The 15582-nt window shown below is 33.3% G+C and overlaps 1 protein-coding gene across 1 annotated transcript in view; it reads right to left on the bottom strand.

Moving 5' to 3' along the window:
* Window positions 1-15582, bottom strand: part of TLK1 (tousled like kinase 1) — a 124895-nt gene that overhangs the window by 27488 nt on the left and 81825 nt on the right. The window contains exons 11-12 of the mRNA XM_033112316.1: window positions 13225-13413; window positions 2202-2268 (exon numbers count right to left, since the gene is read on the bottom strand). Of these exons, the coding sequence (XP_032968207.1) occupies window positions 2202-2268; window positions 13225-13413 (256 nt within the window). The remainder of the gene's footprint in view (window positions 1-2201; window positions 2269-13224; window positions 13414-15582) is intronic.

Genomic DNA, 15582 nt, shown 5'->3' with positions numbered 1-15582 from the left:
ATGTAACTTAATGCTTATTTTTTAACTGTACAGTTCAAAAACTAAAACCCAGTGGTAAACAGGCAACTGCTTTTATTTGTGTTCTAAGGTGAGACTAGTTACTCAATTTTGTTCTCTTATATATACTACTAGTAACTTTCTTTATAATGCATTCAATTCTTCTCACCCAAAATAGTCTCTCAGAAGAAAATGTGAGAATTCAAAACATAAAGAGTATGTTTCAGCATCATAAGTTCATCCAATTTCCCAAAATATTCCATGATGGAGGTCAAAGAAATGTAAATTGGTTAAGAAGAAGATCAAGTTAGAAATCTAAAACTGCTCAGTAAATCTGATTTAAGCTGGAAGAAAAAAATAAAACAGGAAAAAGATTATGGAGAGGACATTAGAAAGAATGAGTAAATACAAAAAATGGAGAAGCAAACACTGGGAAAGAGGATAATATGGAGGTTAGAAGAGAAGGTATAGCATTCTAGAACAGTTTACAACTATTTATATAATACCTAGACATTTACATATACCTTATTTTAGAAAACAGAAGTGTTTCAGAGAAATGGAATATTTTCAAAGTACCAGGAACACTTTAAAATAAACCAAGAGAAGACCACCAACCAACTAAAAACAAAAACAAACCCTCCTCAGAAGACTTTTAAAAAGTGAAGTATTTTTTTCGAATACAAATAGCTATTCCTAATTTAACTGCTTTATAATTTCAGATTTTATATAACAGGTTTTTATAAAATAAGACATGTAAAATCTCATCATTAGAAAGAGTAATTGAAAATTTATTATTATATGTGAAAATAATAACCCTCCAAGTTGAAGCTCTAAGTATATACTCTCAGCTCTAAGTATATACTTAGTGTCCCATTATCATGAAAGGCTGATTAGGAAAATAATTTATAAATCTTTGTATGGGACATCAAGCATAGGTCTCTATGTATGAATTGATTATCAAAGTAGCTTTAGGTGGGCACTCAAATACTTGTACTCATTCTGTACTACAAAATCCCCTCTTCCTTCTGTAGTCCCATTATAATTCCATCTGTTACAGAGAATAGACTGAAAGTGTCTACTGTATCTCAAAGAGCAGGGGAAAGTCAATAACTACAACAGAACAGAGTAGAAGAACTAAAAAAAAGAAAAGAGAATAAATTTACTGTTCAAATAGTTTAGGTTGAAACTTTTCTGAGCAGGGGCAGACAGATATGGCACAGTAGAGAACACTAATGCAAATTATATATATACACATACATATACACTATTTATAACTTTTTTCTGTTCCCTGTAATTAAATGGCAGGAGTCTGAAGCATGTTGATAGCATTGCAAAAACAAAACAGTGTATAGTGTGATAGCAGGGGCTACCAGAATGCGTTTCTCTGCCCTACCTCATCCTACCCCAGGGAGACCACTTCAGAGATATTATCTTCAATTAGTTCACTAACTCAATTTTAATTATTATTCAGCCTATTTAAAAAATTAAGTAATCTGACAAGCAGAACATAATAAAATACTGGATAAAAGAAAATGAATTTTATATCAGTCGGTAAAATTGAGGGGACAAATCTATTATTTCTATGAAATGATTTGAAAAATATGGACTATAGAAACAATGAACTGATTAGAATTTCAGAGTTTACAAACAAGTACAAGGCCATACATTATAAAATTTTACTATAATAACACATAGCAACATTTTTCTAAATTATATCACTTTATACTATTACTGATGAATAGGCTCTTCTAACTTTAGCAATGTACGTATTTTAACTGAAACATTTAATCAAGCATTCAACAGCTTAAAAGTTAAGCCAACAGCTTAAAAGAAACAATTTGTTATTAATTTATAATTATTTCAATTTATTATGAAATGGACAAAAACAATATGGAATTTTACATTTCATCTTAAAAATGAAGCATTTTTTACAAAAAGGTAGTTAAGACCCTGGAGATCTGGCCAGGAATCCCTCCTCTACTATAGGGATGGCATCTCTATGTTGTAAGTTGCCCCAGGTAAAGGAATATTATTTTAATATACTCAACATAAAAAGGCAAATTTAATACACCTCATTTGTTTTGTCTAAAGTTTTTAATTTAGGTGCTTGCCCTCTTAAATTCTGATTTCTTCAATAAGAGACTTATAACACAACTTTCCACAACGTCTGGAAACAAAGAGAATCCAACAGATGCTTCACATACCTTTTTGAGATATCCTAGTCTAAGTTTGAAAATTTCTTCTTGTTCATGATATTCTGCCAAAGTCAACCTGTCAAAAATAAAATTGTAATTCTAGATATTAAGATTAATATTATTTCTTATTAACAGCTATGTAAAAGAAGATAAAATTAATCAAATGGAAATACTAACATCTTGACAGCTTTCAGCCCAAAAATCCTTTAAGATACTCTTCAGAATACATCTAATACTTATACTCGTAAATGGAACAATTAATTAATAAACACATGAACATACACACACATTTATATTACCTTCTCCATTTGGTTTTCAAGCATTAATAAGCAAAGTAGCAGATAGTACTATATACCAGGCAATAATTCTTACACTTTTAAGATCATGGATCTCTAAAAACAATTTAAAGGCATTTATAAACACTCTATCCAGAAAATTTCACATATAAATAATTTTGGGGTTCACAGATCTCAGTTTAAGAATTCCTATTCCAGGGTCTTCTTTCATCAAATAGAATGCAAACCCCAAAACAGCAAAAGAGACATTTTTTACATTTCTCCCCATTTCCCTATCAGGAAATACTTGACATGTGTTAGCTTTTTAGATATCTCTGTTTTCTATTTCCATTAATAAAAAATGTTTTTGGATAAAATGTACAATATTTAGATAATATGAATTGGGGACAATCTTCTTTTAAAAAACGTGATTTTCCTGCAGACTAAAAAGAGCTAAGCTAGGATAATGTTAATTTTAATGGTTTTTAATCGCCATATCAATTAGTTGTAGGATGTCCACATCCTAATCCCTGGGACATGTGAATATGTTAAGTTTTACAGCAAAGGCGACTTAAGGTAACAGATGGAGTAAGGTTGCCAATCAGCTATCTTAAAATAGGGAGTTATTCTGAATTATCCTTGTGGGCCCAATGTAATTACAAGAGTCCTTAAATGAGGAAGAGAAGAGCAGACAAGTCAGAATCAGAGTGATATGACACGAGAAAGACCGACTGGCTGCTGCTGGCTTGCAGACAGAAGGGATCATGAACCAAGGAATGTGGGCAGCTTCTAGAAAGGCAAGGAAATGGGTTCTCCTCTAAAGCCACAAGAAGTAAAACAGCCTTGATGACACCTCAATGAGATGACAGCCCAATGAACCCACTTCAGATTTGTAATCTCCAAAACTGTAAGATAAGTGATTTGTGCTATTTTAAGCTACTAAATTTGTGGTAATCTGTTACAGCAGTACAATAGAAAACTACAACAGATCTTAGTACCTGGAAGTGGTTCCTGTAATAAACAACCTAAAAATGTGGAAATGGCATTGGTATTGAGTGGTGGATAAGAGGCTAGGAGAATTTTGAGGAGCATGATTTTAAATTTAAAAAAGCTTAGACTCCTTGAACAGACTGTTAGCAGAAATGTGGATGTTAACAACTCTGCTATTGAGGACTCAAGGAATTCCAAAGTACGGCAGAAAAAACATACTCCTTTAGAGAAGACTTAAGTTGTCAAGGACTGTTGACAGAAATATAGACAGCATAGGCGCTGCTGGTGAGACTCAGAAGGCAATAAGAAACATGTTATTCCTAAGAAAAAAGAACAATGCTGGAGGTATACACTCCCTTACTTCAGCTTGTACTACAGGGCAACAATAATCAAAACAGTATGGTATTGGCAGAAAAACAGACACACAGAGACCAATGGAATAGAATTGAGAACACAGAAATAAATCCACATAAATATGAACAGATAATTTTTGACAAAGAAGCCAAGAACACACAATGGAAAACAGCCTCTTGAATAAATGGTACTGGGAGAATTGAAAAGCCACGTGCAAAAGAATGAAACTAGACTGCTATCTGTCACCATGTACCAAAATTAATTCAAAATGGATCAAAGACCTAAATATAAGACCTGAAACAATATACTGCATAGAAAAAACACAGGTATTAAACTTATGGACCTTGGGTTCAAAGAGCATTTTATGAATTTGACTCCACATGCAAGGCAAGTAAAAGCTAAAATAAATGAATGGGACTATACCAAACTTAAAAGCTTCTGCACAGCAAAAGAAACAATCGACAAAATAAAGAGGCAAACAACCAAATGCGAGAAAATTTTTGCAAACAATGCCTCCAATAAGGGGCTAATATCCAAAATATACAAGGAACTCATACAACTCAACAACAAAAAAACAAACAATCCAATTAAAAAATGGGCAGAGGACCTGAACAGACATTTCTCCAAAGAGGACATCAAATGGCCAAGAGACATATGAAAAAAATGCTCAACATCACACTAATCATCAGAGAAATGTAGATAAAAACCACAATGAGATATCACCTCACCCCAACTAGAATGGTTATCATCAACAAGACAAATAGTAACAAGTGTTGGAGAGGCTGTGGAGAAAAAGGAGCCCTCATACAGTGTTACTGGGAATGCAGACTGGTGTAGCCGCTATGGAAGGCAGTGTGGAGGTTCCTCAAAAAACTACGAATAGAATTACCATATGACCCAGCAATCCCTCTCCTGGTTATCTATCCAAAAAATCTGAAAACATTTATCCATAAAGATATATGTGCTCCGATGTTCATTGCAGCTTTATTTACAGTGGCCAAGACATGGAAACAATCAAAGTGTCCTTCGATAGATGAATGGATAAAGAAGTTGTGGTATATATACACAGTGGAATACTATTCGGCCTTAAGAAAAGATGAAATAGTACCATTTGTGACAACATGGATGGATCTTGAGATTATAATGCTAAGTCAAATAAGTCCAACAGAAAAAGCAGAGAACCATATGATTTCACTCATATGTGGTATATAAACCAAAAACAACAAAAGAACAAGACAAACAAACGAGAAACAAAAACTCATAAACACAGACAATAGTTTAGTGGTTACCAGAGGGTAAGGGGGGAGAGGTGGTAGATGAGGGTAAAAGGGATCAAATATATGGTGATGGAAAGGAATTGACTCTGGGTGGTGAACACACAATGTGAGATATAATGTATTACAGAATTGTACACCTGAAACCTATGTAACTTTACTAATAATTGTCACCCCCAATGAACTTTAATTTAAAAAATAGAAAAAAGAAAAGAAAATGGAAGGAATGGGTATCTTTGTCATTATGGAAGATAGTTTTAGCAGAACTGCATCCTGCAGTTATGCAGAAAGCCAAACTTATGATAAATGAATTTAAATATTTAGCTTAGGGGATTTTCCAAACAAAGTGTTGTTAAAAGCATAGACTGTTTTCTTCTTGCTATTTATATTAAAATGTGAGAAGAGAGAGATAAATTAAGGGAAGAAATATTCAACAAAAAGAAACTAGGACGGCTTAATAGTTTAAGAAATTCTCATCCTAGCCAGAGTGCAAAATACACGAAAAATCAGATTCACTGTCAGAAAAGCTATTCTTAAACAAAAGGGGGTGAGGGGGCGAGAGGAAGAGGGAGTAGCTGGACAACTTTTTTGCTAATACCCCAGAGAGGTCAGAATATTCAGTCACATAAATGGTCTTTGAAAAGATGAAGTGTGTGACTCAATGGATCCCCTCAGCCTTCTCAGCAGAAGCTAAATATAGCAATGGGATTATCTAGAAATGAACTGTGGAGGATCCTCTTGTCTAATGAATTGAATCCTTGTTTTACACATGGGAGATCCACATGATTCTTGACAATGTTATACCAGCAGAAACACTGCCAGTTTGGATTTAAAAGGACAGAGAGAGTATTAAATGTAAGGCCATCAGATCCCCAAAATAATGCAAACAAAAAACGGGCTGATAAAGCTACTCAGCTACAAATACAAATTAACCCTCATCAAAAAGACTCAAGAGTTGTTGACAAAATGTTAAGCCCAGGAGGTAGAGCCCCGAGCCACAAATAATTATTACCAGATCTTGAAACCAAATGGAGTTTGCCTGGATGGATTTCAAAACTGCTAGGGATCACTGACTCTTTTAATTTTTTTCTGTTTGAATAGGAATGTCTATAACTGTTATTTGCCATACTTTTTTCTTTTTCTTTTTTTTTTTTGTCTGTCCCCACAATTGTATTTTGGAAAAAGGTTACCTTCTTTCTTGAGGTTCACAGATTAAGAGAAATTGTGTCTCAGGGTGCAGTGAGATTTCGAACGTTTGAGCTGTGAGATTTAGATAAGATTTTGGACGTTGAGTTGACACTGTAATGGGGTTGAGACTTTTGGGGATGGTGGGGTAGGATTAAATATATTTTGAATTTGGGAAGGATGTGAATCTTGGGTCAGAAGGCAGACTATGATAGGCAGAATAATGGCTTCTCAAAGAAGCCACATCCTAATCCTCAGACTATGCGAATATCTTACCTTACATTGCAAAGTATTAAATGAAAGTAAAGTTTCCTAGTTAGCTGACCTTAAAATAAGGTGGTTATCCTGGATAATACAGCTATAAGTTAGTACACAGAACAAAAGAAAAACATTTTCATCTGGAGGAAACTGGAAAAAAGTACAGAAGCAGTAACATTTGAGTTTGGTTAAAGAGGAGAAACAGAAGGAAGTCAGGAAGAAGAAAGATGCAAGCATAAAGAAAAATGAATGCATGGTATCTACTACTGTTTGCTAAGAGGTTTAATCACAGGTCAATGCTGAATTTTATCTGTTTCTTATTTTGACAGCTGTTAGGATGATCATATCTTTCTCTTTATGTGGAAAATTACATTGATATTTCTAATGTTAAACCAACCTTCCATACCTAAAATAAATCCAACTTGGTCTTGATAGGTTATCATTTTATATATTATATTGTGGGTTACATTTACTTTTATAAGTGAAATTAAATAACTTTCCTTCCTTGTACAGTCTTTCTTAATTTTGACATCAAGATTTTGTTGGCCTCATAAAATAAGCTGGAAATATTTCTGCCTTAGCATTCTTCAAAAAAGTTTTTAAAAGACTGGTACTACTTCTTCCTTAATTGGTTGGTAGAATTTGTAGATGAAGTCATCTGCACCTGGAGTTTTCTTTGATCAAAGATTTTAATTACAGATTCAATTTCCTTAATAGCTATCGAACTATTTGAATTTTATTTCTTCTCATGTTAATTTTGTTAAGTTGTATTTCTCTAAAACTTTATTCATTTCACAAAAATTTAAAATTTAAGCCATTTATAATATTTCGTTTTCCTTTAAATAACTGTAGACTTGTAAGTAATATTCCTTTTTCATTCCTGATAATGGCTGCCTTCTCTCTTTTTTCAGTTTACTAGTTTATTTATTTATTTTTAAACACACATGCCTTTTTTAGAATTGGCTAATTCTCTGTATTGTATGTTTGCTTGCTGTATCATTAATTACTATTCTTATCTTTCCCCTCTTCCTTCTTGAGTTAGTTCTGCTGCTAATACCCTAACTCACTGACATAGATGCTTAGTTTGTAAAGTTTTCATTTTTCTTCTTTTCCTAGATAGTAGTATACAGGCTATAAATTTCCCTCTAGACACGTTTCAGATTTATCTCACAAATTTTGCTATGTAGCACTTTCACTATCATTCATCTAAAAATATTTTTCATTTCCATCTAGACTTTTCCACTATCTTTTTTGTTACTGATTTCTAATTTAATTTCACTGTGGTCACAGAACATATTCTGTATGATTCCAATCCTTTAAGTTTCACCCTGAGTTCTACCAAACATTTAAGGATGAAACAATCCCAGTCTTATGCAAACTCTTTCAATCCTTTGAAATTTGTTGGAACTTGTTTTATGACCTAACATGGTCAATTTTTTATAAAAGTCCATGCTCAAAAAAAATATATATTCTGCAGATATTAGCGGATGTTCCATTAGGTCAAGTTTGTCAAGTTCACTGGAATTTTCTATATTCATACCGTGTGTTCTGTTTTGTATTGTTTTATTTTTATCTACGTGTTCTATTACTAAGAAATGTGTGCGCTGAAATCTCCTATTATGATTTGTGGATCTGTTCATATCTCCTTAAAGTACTGTCAAGTTTTAATTTATCTTGAGGACATGTTATTACGTGCATACAAATTTAGAATTATTATTATATGTTCCTGGTGATTTAAACCTTTTGTAGTTAGTTATGCAATAACCACTCTATTTCTTATAAATATATAGATAAAATCAAAACAATTTAAAATATATTTAACATGAAGTCAAAATCTTGATTAAAATGTATTAATGTACAGTTAATGCAAAGATGACTTAAGACATTATCTGTACAAAATATTAGCTATGCAAACTATTTACTCTGAATAATAAAAGTCTTTGTGACGAAAATCAGAAAATCCTACCTAAAACTTGAATGAATTTTGCTAGTAGTTGAAAAATTAGTTAAGAGCCAGGAACCATGCAAGTACTTAATATGTGTTACCTCACAGCATCCTTTCAAAATCATGATGTACGAACTTTCATTAAGTGAAGAAACCAAGGCTCAAAGAGGTAAAATAGCTTAATAACAACCTGAAAGAATCAAGGTTGGACTCCACATCTGTCTGACTACAGAGCTTCAAGTTCTAACCACTACATAGTAGTAACTTCATTTTCTATGTTAATTTCTTGATAAAAAAATAATTAAAGATTCGTGATCCCTGTTATAATTATACTAGGTATTCTGCACACAATGCAAAGCCTAATTTCCACTAAACAGTGATTCAAAAGTTTTTAGAAGATAGTTGCAGAGTATGGCTGCTAAAATCAAACTATAATATACCGTGTTTCCCCGAAAATAAGACCTAGCCGAACCATCAGCTCTAATGTGTCTTTTGGAGCAAAAATTAATATGAGACCCAGTCTTATTTACCAGTCTATATTATAACATTATATATATATATATATATATATATATATATATATATATATATAAATATATATATATAATATATATATTATATATACTATATTATATAGACACGGTCTATATTTTAATATAAAATAAGACCGGGTCTAACATAATATAATAATATAATATTGGTATAGTATAATATAAAATATGGGGTCTTATATTAATGTTTGCTCCAAAAGTCACATTAGAGCTGATGGTCTGGCTAGGTCTTATTTTCGGGTAAACACAGTATATGAATCAAAGTGCTTTTGTGGCTTTTCCCCCTATTTAAATCTGCATCTGCATAAGAATGCAATCAAATTACTATCTAGTATCAATTCATTTGCCACTCCAAGAACACATGGCAGCATAACTTCAGAGTTAGTTCTAAGTCAACATATGCAATAAAATGGGATAGAAATGAGACAAGTCTATGATTATTAAACTACAGTTATAGCTGTTAGCATCTTGGAAGACAAATAGGAAGCAAAACACCTTCCTATTTTAAAAGACTTTATTGTTTTCTGGTAACAAACCAGAAAAATAGTCTGTTGAGGAGAAAATGAAATCAATCAAATGCTTATGCATTGTAATTTAGTATTTGCTGACCACTTCCCATGTGCTGGCAACTGTTCCAAATATTGAGAATATGTATAAATATAAAATAGTGAGATAAATGCTACAATATAGATGAGAATGTACACAAGGCTATGGGCACCTACCCTGTGGGGGCGGGAGGAAGCCGCCAGGAAGAAAAAATGTTAGAGAGTGCTTCTTATTAAAATTGGCATTTGAGCCAAGTGTTAAGAGATGAATAGGAAATGAGGTGAAGAGAGGCAAGGAACCAGATTCACAAAGACCCAGAAATAGTCCATTTAGAGGACTGGAAGAGTTTACCATAGGGGACACAGGGCAAATGGTGGGGAACGAGGCTAAAGAGGGAAGTAAGTATGCCTTTAAAGAATCTTCCTGAGACAAGAATTTTATCTTGAAGGCCAGTGAAGGAAACATGAAAGTTACATGATGAAACACGTAAGAAAACAGTCATCTAGGTTATACAGAGAAAGGGAAACATCTTGGATGTTTCATTAACTGTGTCATTAATTGAGTGAATGGTAACGCTGTGTGATGAAGAGACAGACGGCACTATGGCAATACTGCCAAGTGCTAAGTAAGTCCTATCCTTCAAGGGTCAAGAACAAGTTTTCAAGAGGAGGAACTATCTAGTATGGGATTTGAAAGATGGACAGAAATTAAGACAGTGGGTTGGAGTTTGAAAGTTGATGATGAGGAGTAGGCACTAATCAATGGCAAATGATGGCTAGAGAGGTCGGAAGATGCTAGACCCAATGTGCTTTATAAGCCATTTTAAGACTTTAGGATTCTATCATTCAAACAGAGAACTATGGTAGGGTTCTAAGAGAATAAAAGATCGTAATTTTATTTTGGAGAAAGTGACTGACTGCCACGTGAACTGGACTGGAGGAAAAGATCAAAGTTGAAAGGGGTGTGTGTGTATGTGTTAAAATAACCCAAGTAGGAGACGGCGGTAATGTGAGTTAGGATGGTGTCAGTGGGGACCTACACACTTGGGTACATTTGAGATATAGAAGAATTGGGGATCTACTGTGGTGGAGTTAAAGCTAACATACACTTTATATAACCATTCACCTACCCACTGACCCTTTTTTTAAGAAACAAATTTACTAATTTACAAAAGAGTAAATCATTTGCTAAATTTTTAAAAAAATATCAATGGTCAAATGCTTTAATTCCAATTTATAATAGCCCCCCAAACTTAGGAAAGGCTTGAAGAAGTAGACTGTAGATGGATTTTTGAAAGATGAGATTATCAGCACCTATTTATTAATGGAAAATAATAAAAATGAATTATGAAAAATAAATGGAAGCTTGCTCTAAAATGTTAAGGGTGACAACCAGAATTCTGGCATGTGGAACTGAAAGACTAGTACTACCATTTACTAATAGAGAGGATATGAAAAAACAAGGGGTGTGGAGGGGAGAGGGTAAGGGATCAGGAGGGAGGGATGAAAGGAGGGGGAGAGAGACTGAAATGGGAAAGATAATAGTAAATACAGTTTTTATTTTGTGTTGTATTTTTAGTAAATACAGTTTTGAACAGGCTGCACAGGTTCCTGTGAGGTATTTAAGAACCAATATCAACTAAGCAAGGACATGACAGTCACGACTGAGATATAAATATTTGACACTCAAAAGAGAAAAGTGGACTGGAAATAGAAGTTTGGAAGTCAGCAGCATATACATATTAACTGAAACCCTGAAACTAGCTAATACTCAAGGAGAAGATTTAGAATGTAAGAAACATGACGGTCTAGGACAGATCCTTAAATAACACCTACATTTTACAAATGGTAGAGTAAATGATGCCCAAAGAAGAGACAAGAAGATGTGGGCACGTAAGTTAAAATGAAAATGAGGAGAACAAGGTATTTCAAAAATTAAGGCAAGAATGAGTCTTTTGGGGAAAAATAAGAAGTCAACAACATTCAATGCTGCCAAGATAAAGACTCAAATGTCTATGGAATTTAACATCAAGGAGATAGTTAATTTTCAGTTAAGAAAGGAGAGAGTGGAAGGCAAGCCAGAAGATGTCATATGGAGAGGACAGAACACGGAGACTAGAGTGATTTATAACTCAGGGAGAGTTTGTTTGTTTTGTTTTCTAAAAGGAAGGAACGAGTAGAGAGTAAAAAGTTGAAGACAGAAGATAAAGAAGGGATCAAAAGAAGAGGTCCCTGATATAGCAGGGGATGGGATTCAAAACATAGATGAAACATTTATCTTTCAAGAAAGGAGAAAAAGAATACACCCACATAAAATATCCCATATAAAACAGAGGATGTGTATGTATTTTCTACTCATATAAACTTATGTAAGTTGTAGAAGAGAAAAAATAAGCTTGGCTACATCTGTATGGAAGTCCCCTCTTATCCAGGGGGATACATTCCAAGATTCCCAGTGGATGCCTGAAACCACAGATAAAATACTAGACCCTATATAGACCCTATATCTACTATGCTTTTTCCTATACATACATACTTATGATAAAGTTTAATTTATAAATTAGGCACAGTGAGAGATTAACAACAATAATAATAAAACAGAACAATTATAACAGTATACTGTAATAAAAGTTATGTGAATGCGGTCTCTCTCTCAAAAATACTTTATTAGAATGTACTCACCTTTTCACTTAAAGGAAGCATTTCTGGCTTCTCTTTGGCATATCTGAATTGCCAATATTACTACTCTTAGTTTCGGGGCCATTATTAAGTAAAATAAGGGTTAGTTGAAAACAAGCACTGTGATACCCCAATAGTCAATCTGAATAACCAAGACAGCTAGCATGTGACTAACGGGCAGCGGCATACAGAGTGGATACACCGGACAAAGGGATGATGCACGTCCTGGGCAGGACAGAGTGGGACGGTTTGAGATTTCATCACGCTACTCAGAATGGCGTGCAATTTAAAACTTATAAATTGCTTATTTCTGGAATTTTCCATTTAATGTATTTGGACTATGGTTGACCATGGGTAACTGAAGTCTCGAAAAGCAAACTGCAGATATGGCAAGACTACTGCACATCAAAATTTTAACAACGGTGTTCTCTGTGGTATCGGATCATGATCTGTATTGTTTTATTATGTTCTTCCATATTTTCTATGATAAGCATGTAACTATTTTTTAAAATGTCTTTGTCCCTTGAATTATAAAGAGTAATACATCTTAAAGCAGAAAATTAAGAAAACAAAGAAAAGCTGAAAGGGGAAAAACAATACCTAAAATCTACCAATATACTGCTTTCAGAGGTTGAGAAAATATATGGCAGTTACATTACTTAACATTCTTTTAGAAAAAGGAACATTAATAATTGACTCTATCATTCAGACATGGAAGAAGGAGTGGCGTTCAATCTCCTCTTAGTTACCTAAGTCTCTGTTTTAAAAGATGAATAAACCTCCACTTAAAACAGTAAAAATCAAATATTTGGGGCTTATTATTAATTTAGAGGTAAATTTCCAATACTGCCTTCCTTCCTGGCCATAACTATTTCTACTACCTAAGTATTAGTTTAATTATAAATAATATCCATTACTAACATTCATGTTCACTGGCAATAATTTAAAAAAAGGAAAATTAAAAATGTAAGCTTACAGTTGTGGTAAATTTGGTCTAACAAAGGGATCATTTTCTGCTCCATTGACTGCTTTGTTTTTCCTTTGTTTTGGTTCAGAATTGGTAGAGGGCGCCTGAGAATTATTAGCTGTGGGAGGTTTGCGTTTGGCTAGAAGTTTCCTTTGCCTTTCAATTTCTTCCCTTTGCTGATTCACCCATTCTTGTTGCCTGTATAAAAATAAACATAAAAAAACATATTAACTCTCCATTACTTTTCACAGTTAAAACATGAAAATACATTAATAAACATGAAACGTCATATAATATAAATTTGTAACCTTTTGGTCCCACCCTTGGGAACCAACTCATACTTACTGTCCAGGACTCATTTGAAACATTTATTTCTAAATGAGGTATTAACCCGCATAGTAGGGAAAAATGTGTTGCCATATATATATTCTCGTGGTACCTTACAGCTCCCCACCTCCTTCTTTCTAACAAATATTCCTGTAGATACTCAATCAGAATGTGTCTGGTTGGACTACATCACTCCATGAGAACAGAGAGTACATCCATTTTAATATCCTATTGTATTCAATAAATATTTGTTGAAGTAAATGTGCTATTAAAAAAAAGAACTAGCAGAAATTAAGTATGGGGCAGATTTTATATATGCATATCACTCATTACTTAAGTGCTTGCAGAAAAACTTACAAAAGACAAATATGAATTCAATAAAGTATTATTTTCTAAATTCATCTGTTAAAAAGAAATTTGGGGAATGGCAAGTGATGTTTTGAAATGAAACAAAAATTGATCTAAATATTAAAAATTTAGGAATAAAGAAATTTTGACAATTTAAAGAAAGGAAACAAGAAAATTAGCATTTGAAATTGCTTTGAAAAAATGGGCAATTAATAAAATAAAAATGTTACTGCTACCCATTCAAGAACCTAAAGCTTATTAGTTCTAGAAACTAATAGATATGATGTCTATTATATAGTCTGGAGTTATCAGCAATTAGATCAGAACATTAAGTAGGTAACAGTCAAACTTTTTAAAACCATCCCATCATACACCTTAAACTTATTCTAACAGTAACCATATATTCACCTCGCATGCTAAGAAAAAATGTTTTAAACTCTACATGGTTGTACTAGTATTTAGAACAAATCAAATGTTTCAATTCCTTGCTCCCCCACTTCCATTCAAACCAGAACTACAGAACTTTTACTCTGCTGATGCAGAATTGGCTTTACAAATATAATTCCTTTTCCTATGGTTCTAGCCAGGTAGGAGTACAATACGGTAGGAGTAAAATAATCAAGAACCACCTAGGTAGAAGAGTAAAAAGGTCAAGAAAAATCTCAAGAATAGCAAAGCAAGAACAAGACTTTAATCCAGTTTACATTTGGAAGTGGAAATAAATACTTCCGATTTATTAAAAAGTTAATTTTTAAAGCTAGTTTAGAGTACAACCAAGATGTTAATATAAATAAAAATAAACAGCAATAACCCCTATGATTAAAATCCTAATGGAAAGTAAAGAAATACTAGAATGAATATACAGCTAATACTTGGTTATTCAGGAATGACCATAGAATTTAGAGCCTATTGACTTAATATTACTAATTTTTATTTATTTCTCTTCTCATCCTCCAACTACTTTGGTTTTATCACTGATATACAGCTTGACATAAAATACATATATGTAACAAGATACAGCAGACCCTCAATAAATTCTTAGTGATAAAAAATGCAAGAATTTTTTTTTAAAACTAGATTACCAGTTTATTATAAAACGATATAACTCAGGAGCAGCCAGATGGACGAGATGCACAGGGTAGGTAAGGTCTGGGGAAAGATCTCAGAGCTTCTGTGCTCTCTAAGTGTTCCACTCTCCCTGAATCGCCACATGTTCAAACAACCTAGAAGTCCCAATTTTGCTCTTTTTTGACAGTTCCAAGGAGAAATTTTAACTACAGGCGGAGTTTAGATTTATGTTTAGTTTATATCTAAGGTTATATTATGTAATATAGCCTTCTCCTATTGTTTACCAGGACAACTGTAGGTCTGGGTTTAGTAGCAGAGGTTCTTCCTCATAAAACACTCAAAAATTATGGTTTCTATCGCAAATGTATCCTACTCTCCACTTTTACTGTCAATATTTTAGCTCAAACCTAATTGCCTTTCTTTTGGACACCTCTCCATCTGAACTGTCAACAATTTATCCTCTTTCCAATATTATTCCACCATTACCATCAGCGTTATCTTTCTAAAAATTGTAACTATACACATTACATACAAGCCTTTAATAGCTTCCCATTATCCACAGAAGTAAAACCCAGACTCCCTAGCATCACAGGACACTATCTTCCACGATGGTATACCTAACAC

This window comes from Rhinolophus ferrumequinum, chromosome 8 (assembly GCF_004115265.2).
Source record: "Rhinolophus ferrumequinum isolate MPI-CBG mRhiFer1 chromosome 8, mRhiFer1_v1.p, whole genome shotgun sequence".
In the NCBI taxonomy this organism is placed as follows: domain Eukaryota; kingdom Metazoa; phylum Chordata; class Mammalia; order Chiroptera; family Rhinolophidae; genus Rhinolophus; species Rhinolophus ferrumequinum.
This window is presented reverse-complemented; position numbering and strand designations above follow the sequence as displayed.